Below are 11,158 nucleotides of genomic sequence, written 5' to 3'. Positions count from 1 at the left end.
ATGGTGGAGGACAGGAAGGCCTGGAGGAATGTTGTCCATGGGGTTGCAATAGGTCGGACACGACTTTGCAACTAACAATAACAACGTAGGCAGGAACCAACACTCCTTGAAACTAAATTTCAGTCATGGTATGTGTCAGCAGGGAGGATGGAAAACTCAATAATGTAGAAACCATTTGACTATGTTAAAAAAATAACAACTTGTGGTAACTATGCAGGGTTATCTGGTTGTGTGAACCGAGACCCACTCATGCTGAACTTAATGTTTCTATTTCCCCATCAAGATACATCATAGTTTCATTACTTTGCTTTGTCCTGCCCAACTGTCTAATTGCCCAACTCTACTCCACCTCAGTGACGCCTTTTGTAATTCTTCTTCTTATTACAGTAATAACTATCTTTTTTTTTCCTAGCCAGAACCTCTGGGAAATGTCTTATCTCCACAGAGGAAGTCTTGTCTAAAAAGGGAACACTTCCTGTTCCTGCCACATCAGACCTTCTGGGAAGCCTCTGATAGACTACAAATAATCATGCTAAACTCATTGTAGCAAACAACTGTGAGCCAAGGGCTGTCTACATGGGAACTAAAAATGGATCAGACAGGAGTCATTGGAGTTCCAAGAAAGAGTTCCCGCTGAAATTGCCCTTTGTTTTCCTGCAGTGCCACCTGCTGCTCTGGTTATGCCACAGCAGGAAACAGCAGCACAGTTCACTGACTTCTATTGTGGCCTCTGCCAAAACTCATTCTGACATTCCTGAGGCTATCCGCCAAACTGCATGCAGTGATGGAGAGATACTTAGGTGCACTGAAGACTTTCAGAGGATTTTGCAAAAGCAGCTTTGGAGGTTGTGCTGATCCACAGGGGACTGTGGCATGGGGAGCAAGGGAGATTAAGCCCTTCCTCAGTGCAATTTTCATAATGGAAATAGTCACCCTAAAGCTATTTGGTTTGTTAGGGAAAACCTGCTTGAATTGCTCATGGCTTCCCATCCTGGACAAACAACTTCAGAGGGCTGATTTTCATTGGAACAAGGTTAACCTCCAGTCCTAGTGCAACCATGTAACCTACTGCTTGGTCACGATGTTTTCCCCTAATGTGAGAGAGATGTACCATATTTTGATTTACACTTTCAAATTTGTGAATCTATACATATAATTACCATATGCACATTTAATGCAAATCTGTGGCCTCTTCTTAAATGGTAATGTTTTTGTTTTTATCATGGTTTTATTGCTTTGTGTTGTTTTTGTGTTTTTAAATCGTGCATAGTGCCTTTTAATGCCTTAAAAGTGGCTTATATACTAAAAAAGCAAGCTAGCAATTTAGTAATTTAGTGGCTATAGTCTGGGCCACGTAGCTCCCAAATTATTTAGGAACTGGTTGGGACTTGAGTCCTGTTAAACTGGAAAAGATTTATCATCCAGTAAATGTGCACAGGATCACTATCTTAGTGCGATGTCCAAACCCCAAGCAGCAAACTCCATGGCTACCTCAATCTTCTATTATCCATTCCACCAGCCATTTCTAGCTTTGACACTTGAGGATGTGGACACAGGTCTTATTGTTGTTAGTCGCAGAGTTGTGTCTGTTCCATCACTACCCCACGGACAACATTCCTCCAGGCGTTCCTGTCCTCCACCATCCCCCGGAGTCCACCTAAGCTCACACCAACTGCTTCAGTGACTCCATCCAGCCACCTCATCCTCTGCTGTCCCCTTCTTTTGCCATCTATTGTTCCCAGCATTAGGCTCTTCTCCAGTGAGTCCTTCCTTCTCATTAGGTGGCCAAAGTATTTGAGTTTCATCTTCAGTATCTGGCCTTCTAAAGAGCAGTCAGGGTTGATCTCCTCTAGGACTGACTGGTTTGATCACCTTGTGGTCCAAGGGACTTGAAGGAGTCTCCTCCAGCACCACAATTCAAAGGCCTCAATTCTTCAGCGCTCAGCCTTCCTTATGGTCCAACTTTCACAGCCATACATTGCAACTGGGAAAACCATAGCCTTGACTATACGCACCTTCCTATATTTCCTCTTGCCTTTTGCAGCTGATAACCTCCAACTGAGCATGACTGATTCCATTGATCAGAAAATGGGTGGATTCTCTGTGTAGGGTTGCAGGGCAAGCAGCAGCTCTTGAGAGCTCCACTGGCTCTGCTCTCTGAAGCACCTGCCAACCCAAAGCTTCCACAGATGGGCTTCCTGACAGTGAGGGGAGAACTCTCCATTTGCTGCTTTCCCTACTACACAACCTAAGCATAGCATTCCTCAAGTCACCTTGCCTCATGGGAGGACTGGCTCTGCTCCACAGGCCAGATGGTCACATCTCTGGGCCAGATTCCTCACTGGCTGGGGCAGTGCTTTTCCAACTTGGTGCCCTCAAGATGTTCTGGACTTTAAACAATGGTGCTGGAAGAAGGTTGCTCATCTTCACAGGGACTCGTCTGTGCAGTGCCACAGTGTTCCATCCGGTCTTTCATACTGCTTAACATTGGTTGGTTAATTTATTGTTAATTTTGCAACTATCCTCCCTGTCCCAATAGTCATAGTCAGAGTCTGTTTTATCAAGAACTAGAGTTATGATTGCTTTTGTAATATTTACATTTATTTGATGTATGCCCTACCCTTGGGACATGTTAATTGCTCAAGTCAGGACCTCAGAGCCAGGGTATTGTTCCGCAAATGTACCATTGTATATAGCATTGCGTCAATTGCCAGCATAGCAGCTGCTGTATTGAGCAACTTACTACAGGAACACAGATTGCGCGGGCACATAAACCCATCATTTGATGTTCAAATTACAAGTACAAAACTATTTTCAGGAGCGAGGGCACTTGCCTAAAAAGACACTTGCATACTGTGAACTGGGTAAATTCACATTGTGAGCACAATTCTTGGCGATAAGTCTCACTGAAATCAGTAGAACTTACTCCCATATAAGTAAGGCGCCAAAGCTTCTTTCCTTTCGGCATCGGGTGAAACCCTTTTTATTCTCCCAGTATTTTAATTGTTAATTAATTAATTGTTAACTTGTTTTAGTTAGTGGGTTTCTATTTTAAAATTAGATGCTGGGCAACTGTTGTTCTTATTTCTATTTTTAGGATTAATTTGTTGCAAACCATCCCAAGACATCCAAGTATGGGACAGTACAGAAAAGTGTTGAATACTAAATAAATAAATAAATCAGAACACGAACATAGTCTTAGCTTTAAGTTCAATTCAGATAAGCCTGAGATGCTAACATTGGAATAGACTTGCTTGCACTGGATAGGCTCATACTTCTTTTAGATTTAGGATGCTTGTGGACATGCTAGTGGAGCTCCAGTTCCCTTCTCCTGTATGTCATCATGCAGTGTGTATGGAACGGAACACGTGATTATCAAGCACTTGCGTTGTCCATTTATTGTATTGTTCATTTGTTATTCATGTATTGTTCATGAAATGTTTTGCATGTATACTTTAAAATCAATGTATACATCTGTAAATTGACAAGTGAGAGTGAATGGAATGCCTAAATTCTCTGTGCTGCTCTCCATTTCACTGGACCATGATGTCACCATCCTTCTTTCCCCCACTCCCTTTTGCCACATCCTGCTTCTTCCTTAGCTCAGGCTGACCAAACTATAGGATCTTGCAGTGGTAAAACCTTTTGAATTCTCAGCCACAATAAATCTGACACTCTCCTCCCATAGTATGCTGTTTGCCAAATCAGACACTGTAAGCATGGCTGTTAGAATGCTGGGTCTATTTCAAAAAGGACATTTCACCCATTTTCACATAAAATGAACTCATTCCCCACCCCTACCAAACAAGGTTTCGATTCTCCTAATTGTTCACATGGCTTGAACCCAATCTTGTATACGCTCATACAAAAGTAAGTCCCACTGAGTCCAGTGCCATGCCTGGATACATTGAAATTGGATTGCAGCCTCTATGGGTTGATTGAATTCCAGAAAGGGTACAAGCAGCTCATTTTTTATGGTTTCTCAGTATAGACATATATACTTCATCGTCTCTTTATTATCTCTGGAGGTTCTGGGCAAAACAATTCATGAAAAATTGGCAGAAAAGGTAAGGCAAGAAGTGTACTATTGCAGCCTTTAAGTGGCTCTCGCATGTCTAAATGGGCTGCCATTCTGAAATCACTGTACCTCAAAAACTAGCAAGGTCAGAGCCAAATCTTCAGACATAGGCTCACCATTTCGGAACCAGGCCAAATGGGATCTGGAGAAGGATGAATATGCAATTACAGCAAATGCACATTTACATCTGAGGCAGGGGCAAGTTGCGACAATGGCAAGGAATGTCCATCTTATAAAAGCAGTAGCTAACAACCAAAGTATGAGAAGAGGACATTTCTGTCCTGGAATACTGTGTTCATTTTGGGGCATCCAGGTTTTTTAAAAATGCAGGAAAAACTAGAAAGGGTTCAGAGGAGGGCAACAAAGCTGGTCCAGGGTCTGAAAATTAAGCCCTACATGAAAGAGATCTGGGCATGTTCAGCCTCGAGAAGACTATAAGAGAATATGATGGCATTCTACAAGTATCTCAAAGGCTGTCACAAAGAGGAAGGAAAAAGATATCACTCATCCTTGAGTGTAGGACACGAAACAACAAACTTAAACTACAGAATACCCGATTCAGGCTAGACACCAGGAAAACCTTAACTGTCAGAGCAATAGGACAGTGAAACCAGTTGCCAAGAGAAGCCGTGGCCTTTCCCACACAAGAGACAGTCATCTGAATGGGATGGTGTGACTTGGCGTCCTGTAGCAGCAGGGGTGTGGACCCGATGGCCTTGTCTCCTTCTGCCCCTACTGTTCTTTGAATCTATGAAAAAAGAGACATGCATGATCCCAGGAACTACAAGAAGATAATCTGTCCTCCTTGAGTTTATGCTTAATGCTTAACAATTATTATACAGATTAATTTAAGGTTCAATAAAACATGGTTTATGAAATCTTGCTTGTTAAGGAGATTGGGGATACATAGCAACCTTAAGCACAGCCTAAATTCCCATCGAACCCAATGGAAGTTCGAATAAGCATATAAAGGATCAGGCTGCTTCTGACTTAACAAAAAAAATCCTTAATTTGTACTCTTATTATCCCAACTCCTTCCCATTCCATAGATGCCACTCTGATTCCTTTGTACACGAACCACATGTAGGAAACTTGCTTCGTGTCCTCCAAACGTGCCTATCACGTCTCCCATCAGCACTGCCTAGCGAACTTCTCACCCTATAGCATATTTGCACGGGCGAGGTTCCATCTATGAGGTGGAAGGAAGGAATAAGGAGAGAGCTTGCACTCGAGCTTGTCCAATTTCTTACCTTCGTGATCCGATTGGCAGCTCTTTTTTCAATAGTTTTATTCTCACCCTACCAAAAGGCAGTTTTAACCAATCAGTCGGCGAGAAAAACCCTAGACTCACGCGGCCCGCCCCTTCCATTTCGTCTTCTTTTTTTTTCTTTTGGGCAGCCAATGAAAAAGAAAGGCAGAGAGGAGGCGGGGAAGGTCATGAGTCCAATCAAGAATCGATGCGGGCCTTGCGCGCGCGGGAATTGGTCGAGACGCGCAGGCAGTGGGGCGGGGTTAGAATGGAGGTAGCTGAGGTGCCGGAGCGAGCGGGTGGTGGTGGGGGGTGAGCAAGCAAGAGAGCGAGTGTGGCCCGGTGTAGGAGGAGGTGACCGTAGTAGCTGCAGTGGCGGCGCCTTGGGCGGGCCTCAATGGAGCTCGAGAATATCGTGGCCAACACTGTGCTGCTCAAGGCGCGCGAGGGTGAGAAGCTGGCCGGTGGCGGCTCTGGGAGGTGGTGGAGGAGCTTGCTGAGTTACGAAAGGCAGGTCGGGTGAGAGCAGGAAGGAGCCCCGTTAGCCTCCGCGCTGTTGGCTACTCTCCGCTTGGCCGAGGGCTACGTCTCTCCTCGCTCCGCCAGGAGTTAGTGCTCCCTTTCCAATGAACTGCAAGGGAAGAGCAGTGGCGACTGGTTTAGCTGTGCCCTGTCTGGGGAAGTGGGCGAGATAGAGGGAGGGCTGTACAAGGCGGGGGCATAAGCCCAGAGTGAGTTGGGAGCCCGGCGTGAGTGTCTGCCTGTGTGAGCAGGCGGATATCGGGTACGGCGGTAGGGGCGCCGCTTGTGTGGTCAAGCCAGGAACGTGCTGTGGGTGGGAGATGAAGAGGGAGGTCGTGGTGACCCATCTAGCAGGCTTGTCGCCCTTCGCCCCCGGCCAGCCCTGAGGGTATTGAAAGTGTAACATTGTGGAGCTTCTGAATCACAAACCGGCAAACACACGGGAACGGGTGCTAAGAGGCCTGGTAAAGGAGCTGTCCACGAAATGGCCCGGCGAGCCCAGAAATAGAGCGAAGTGACTTGTGTCACCGGGGGCACAACATTGACTGCTGGACGCAGACACAGTTGCCTTGATCTGGCAGTAGTGTGGCTTTTTCTTGATTAAAGCCTTTGCACCCTTCTTAGACTCCAGTGCTCATTTGGAAATCTGGGAAAGCTAGCATTCTTCAAAAAGAACATTCTAATTTTTAACCCCAAATTAAAAATGTGGTCTAACTTCATCTCTAGGCTGAGAGGAATTAGGAAATGGCAACAGAACTGGATCCTGGATCCTAGAAGTAGCAGGAGAAGCTTATTGTGCACCGTCCAACTTGACTCTAGGTGGAGCACCAGAAGTTAGTTTATATTGTAGTGCATCTGATGTGTGTTTTCCCATAGGAACAATGTTAGGATCATAGGAGGCAGCCATCTACTGAATCTATTGGTCCATCTAGCCTAGTATTTCAGTATTGTGTTGCAGCAGCTCTTCAGGGTCTCAAGCAGGGTTCCTTCCTAGCCCTGTCTGGAGGTGCCAGCGATTGAACCTGGGTCTCTTGCATGCAAAACAGGTGCTCTACCACTGAGCCATGGCCTCTGCATGTTCTCCTGCCATGCAGTAACAGAGAAGTTGTAGAATTGGCTTTTGACCCAGCTTGTGTGCATCTGATTCCATAATGGGTTGCTGGGTCAGACACAGTAGGGCTGGCTGGCAGCTGAAAGGTCCTAGAATCATTTTTTTGTCCCTCAACCTACAGTGCTGTGGATGGAGCCTTCTACTACCATGTATGCTTTAATTAATTAATTTATCAATCAATCAATCTTATATGTCACTTTAATTAGTTCAAAGGCCTCTCTAAGCAGATATTGGCTTATATTTGTTGAATGTCTGCAAACAGTGGGTTTTCTGGTAGAAATGTGTGTAAAATAAGAGCCCCTCATGTTACCTTTCTTTACTCATCTGTATATGGAGAGGAAAAGAAAAGGGGGAAAAATGAAGCAGTGTTTTTCATCACTGCTCATTGCACTGTTTTCCAGTTTTTGATGCCATCTTGGGGAATATGTGCAGGTTAATGTCACCCATCATCTCCAAATAGATTTTTTTACTCTTATTTTCACTCTGTTAGAAGAGCTGCAGATTTACTCAAATAGCAGAGCAATCCTATGCATTTTCAACACATGGATGCCCTACAACCACCAGTATTCCTCTGCAACATGACTATTTCTGTCTAAACATGCATAGCATTGTGCTCTAAGACATCTCATAGTCAATACCACTTAAAGACTGGACACTTGCCATTGTAAATCTGCCATTTTCTTTGTGAGCTCTGAGAAAGTTTGTCCTCTGTAAAGGGGCTTGTATAGTTTTATGTATAGTTGCATAGACATCTGTGCAGATCTGTCTTTTGTAAAAACAAAAAAAGTTGCTGCTAGTCTTGAAGAAGACAAGGGACTATGCAGTGCACTGAAGCCACATCACCCAGGGTCATGGAAGCTTCGGCCCTTTCTGGTTTAGTTCCTGTGATTTCAGTAGGCATTGATCACATGTAAATCAAACCTTACAGGTATCAGGGTGCTGAATTCTGAACCCAGTACAACATTCGATATAGCAAGATAGCAGAAGAGCAGAATGCAGGTAGCCCTGGACATTGGATTAGTTTCTACTGGGGCAATGACTTTGCATTAATGGCTTTGCATGAAATATTTACTTTCTGATGCTATTGCTGATTGAAAGGACTTGCCTTTCTGTCTGTGAGTTTGCATGTATGTAGGTGGCATAGCATGAAGGTAGGGTGAGGTGGCAGAGGTTTTAATTCTGATACAGTTGTCTAGTGTGTTCTGGCATCCCAGTTTAAGGAAAGGATACACAGACAAATGTGTTTTCAAACAAACCATCACCCTGTTTTCTAAGGCATTTTTTCAATGTATGGAATGATGAAATTATCCAAACTTTAGTAACAGTCCCATTCTCTGCATCTTTACTAAGTGCCATTGTGTCCTGTGGGGCTTACTTTCAGGTAGGTGTGCACAAAATTGTAGTTTAACAATGTAATCCTAGGCATGTCTGCTTAGAACTGAGTCCCATCAAGTTCAATAGGGCTTATAACTAGGTAACTGTGTATGGGGTTGCTGCCTAAAAGCATCATCCTATGCATAATTTGAGAGGAAAAAGGGCCTGCAGCTTCCAGCATGTTTCAGCCAGCATAGCTGACTGGGGCATGCTGGGAGTTGTAGGGCTTCGTTCTGTCTAAACTTGCATAGGATTGCACCTTAAGTGTCTTAAATTCAGAAGTTTTTTATGGAGGAAGTGGCCCAAGCATGAAAGAACTATGACATAATGTCAACCAAAGGAGAGGTTTTAAGAGCTTTCTGTACCGTCTGGCTAATTGACAAGGAACTTGGGTTTCTTTCATCCAGAGAAACAGGTGTTTCTTGATCATACAGTAGCTACTTTGATGGACAGAAGCTGTTTAAAACTTAGGATTTCCAGTAAGTATCCTTGTAAAAGGCCTTGTAAAATATTTAAAATCTAGAATTAGCAGGAACCAATATTCAAGAACTTAACTCACCATGCTGAGCATTGCTATGGGTTAAAAACATATGATTCACGGAAAGCAAAGGGTAAGAACACACTAATGTGGTGAAAGATTTGTGGTTCTTTATTCAAGATCAGGCCTGTGGTATTTGATAAATGAGTGGGTAATGCAGTAAAAATGTGAACAGTTCAAAGGTATCTAAAGCAATTGAGATGGGATGAGAGAACCTCTTAACCATTGGGGAATGGCTTTCTTGATAAGAGATGGAAGTGGAATTCAGAATTGATAAATATAGGGCTGTTATAAAGAGGAAAGAGTTATTTTAAGCTATCTTTGCAATGGTGGCTTTGAAATTTCTTGCCATAAAGAACTGAGTTTTTTTTTTTTTTTTAGAGTAGTTGCCAAGCCATTAGATCCTAAAACTTTTCCAGAAGGAGTTTAGGATTCCTTTATTTAATCAATCATGGTCCAAAATTCCAAATAGAACTGGGTGTAATTTATACTCTACCCGTTAAATGTTCTACATTAGACAGCTCAACATAAGATGTGGCTGACTAGACATCAGTGTGCTCCACATAGGCTCTTGCCAAGATCCAGGTAACTATAGAGGACTGCAGCCTTAAATATTTATTTATTTATTTTTCGATTTACATCCTGCCTTTTTCCTCAAAGGACTCAAGGCAGCTTACATCATTCTCCTCCTCCATCTTATCCCCACAACAACAACCCTGTGAGGTAGGTTGGGCTGAAAGTCTGTGACTGGCCCAAAGTCACCCAGTTGGCTCCATATGTTTCTGCTCCTCTTAAACATGTCGTGGCAGTGAGTCTCCAAGGTATGCGTCATAAGCTCTTATTTTTACAATTCTAAGCCCATCTCATGAGGGGCAAGCTTGCTCATAATTATGAATGTATGGGGCAAAACAGACTTTCTTGCCATCACCTCAGATGGCTGGAAATCTCATGTAAAACCTTTAGCACTTTTTCTGCTTTCTAGCCCATCAGGAACTATCCCTGGAGGTACAGACTTGGAGAGCTAATATCAGGAAGAAGACCCATTTAATTTTAAAATAACCACATCACATTAACTTTCCATGTATAGGTTGTTGGACTGCCTTGTATGCATAACTACTACTTGTATGCAGTAGCATTCTAGAGTAAGTGCTTTCTGTCCAGCAGCTAACACTGAGATCTGCCATTTGCATGCATTTTTATGCACTGATTGTAATTGAGCTTAAATAGTTATGTGGATAAGGTGGAGCCCTTGAGCCCAACATAAATTTCCAAGGTGGCCTCTTAGAAGCACTTCGAATATGACAAATTTCCTATATAGGTATAATTTCTATAAAAGGGGTATGTACCTGTGAAAGCTGCTTATATGGCTGTCATGTTTAATGAAAGCACAGAAATATTTCAGTATGGTCACTAATCACCCCCACCCCAGAACTGGCAACATAGAGTGACATACAAGTCTAAAGCATAATGTATTATCTTTTTTTTAAAGCTCAGTTTCTCAGCACACTGCATGTTGTATAGAATGAAGCTCATTTTCATACTGCACTTGTAAAAGGTATTGGTCTTGATTTTATTGGGGTGGGGAAATGTAAGACAAGCTCTTCCCCCACCCTTTCCCTTTTAAAGTGCTTCTGCTTTCCTACTTGTGTTCAGCAGAGATAAGGTTGCAAGGAATGGCTTAGCTGCATTGTCCATCTGTCTTGCTCTTTGTGATTCTCTTTTGGAGGAAGAGAAAGCAAACAATTGCTCTGACCTTGGTGAGGAGTGAAGCCTGGTAGATTCCCATCACTGAAATCTCTTTAGAGCAGGGATCTCAGACCATGGCCGCCTCCTCCACCAATGGTCTCCTCCCTTCATGTAGTTGTAGCTGAGAGTATTGTGCAGCCAGCTGCCCACTGCCTTGATTCACTTCCTTCCTAGATTTGTACAGTTCAGTACAACTGTTGGCCTGCTTAGGCAATGCCTGTTCTCTAATGAGAAAAAAGTAAAATACGCCATAGGCAAAAGCTTGTTGTGCACCTTCTTCATCTGTTCTTTCTCTCTCTGACCTGTGGTCAAGTTGCCTGTTTAAAATATTTTACTGTAAAAATTCTCACAAGCCATTGTGCTTCCAGTCTTCAATAGGTAGGGAGCACTTGGGCTCTTATTTCTCATATTATAATCCTACTCATCCTGCAGTGTCTCTGAAAAATGGTTTTCTAGAAATGCTGCATTCCTTCCATTCAGTTAGTCCCCAATGATTGTAATGGAACTGGGTGGAATCCTAGGTGTGTAGAAAGTTGATTT

At 43.3% G+C, this 11,158-nt stretch overlaps 1 protein-coding gene across 2 annotated transcripts in view; it reads left to right on the top strand.

The window, feature by feature from the left end:
• The first annotated feature begins 5,665 nt into the window (after window positions 1-5,665).
• GRK6 (G protein-coupled receptor kinase 6) overlaps window positions 5,666-11,158 on the top strand; it is a 34,341-nt gene continuing 28,848 nt past the window's right edge. For both annotated transcript variants that reach the window (XM_044450962.1, XM_044450963.1), the window contains exon 1: window positions 5,666-5,776. In XM_044450962.1, coding sequence (XP_044306897.1) covers window positions 5,725-5,776 — 52 coding nt within the window. In that variant the 5' untranslated portion in view covers window positions 5,666-5,724. The remainder of the gene's footprint in view (window positions 5,777-11,158) is intronic.

This window comes from Varanus komodoensis, unplaced genomic scaffold, assembly GCF_004798865.1.
Source record: "Varanus komodoensis strain SLA01 unplaced genomic scaffold, ASM479886v1 scaffold6_1, whole genome shotgun sequence".
Classification (NCBI taxonomy): Eukaryota; Metazoa; Chordata; class Lepidosauria; order Squamata; family Varanidae; genus Varanus; species Varanus komodoensis.
Note: the sequence above shows the minus strand (reverse complement) of the source record. Positions and strands in the feature narration are given on the sequence as shown.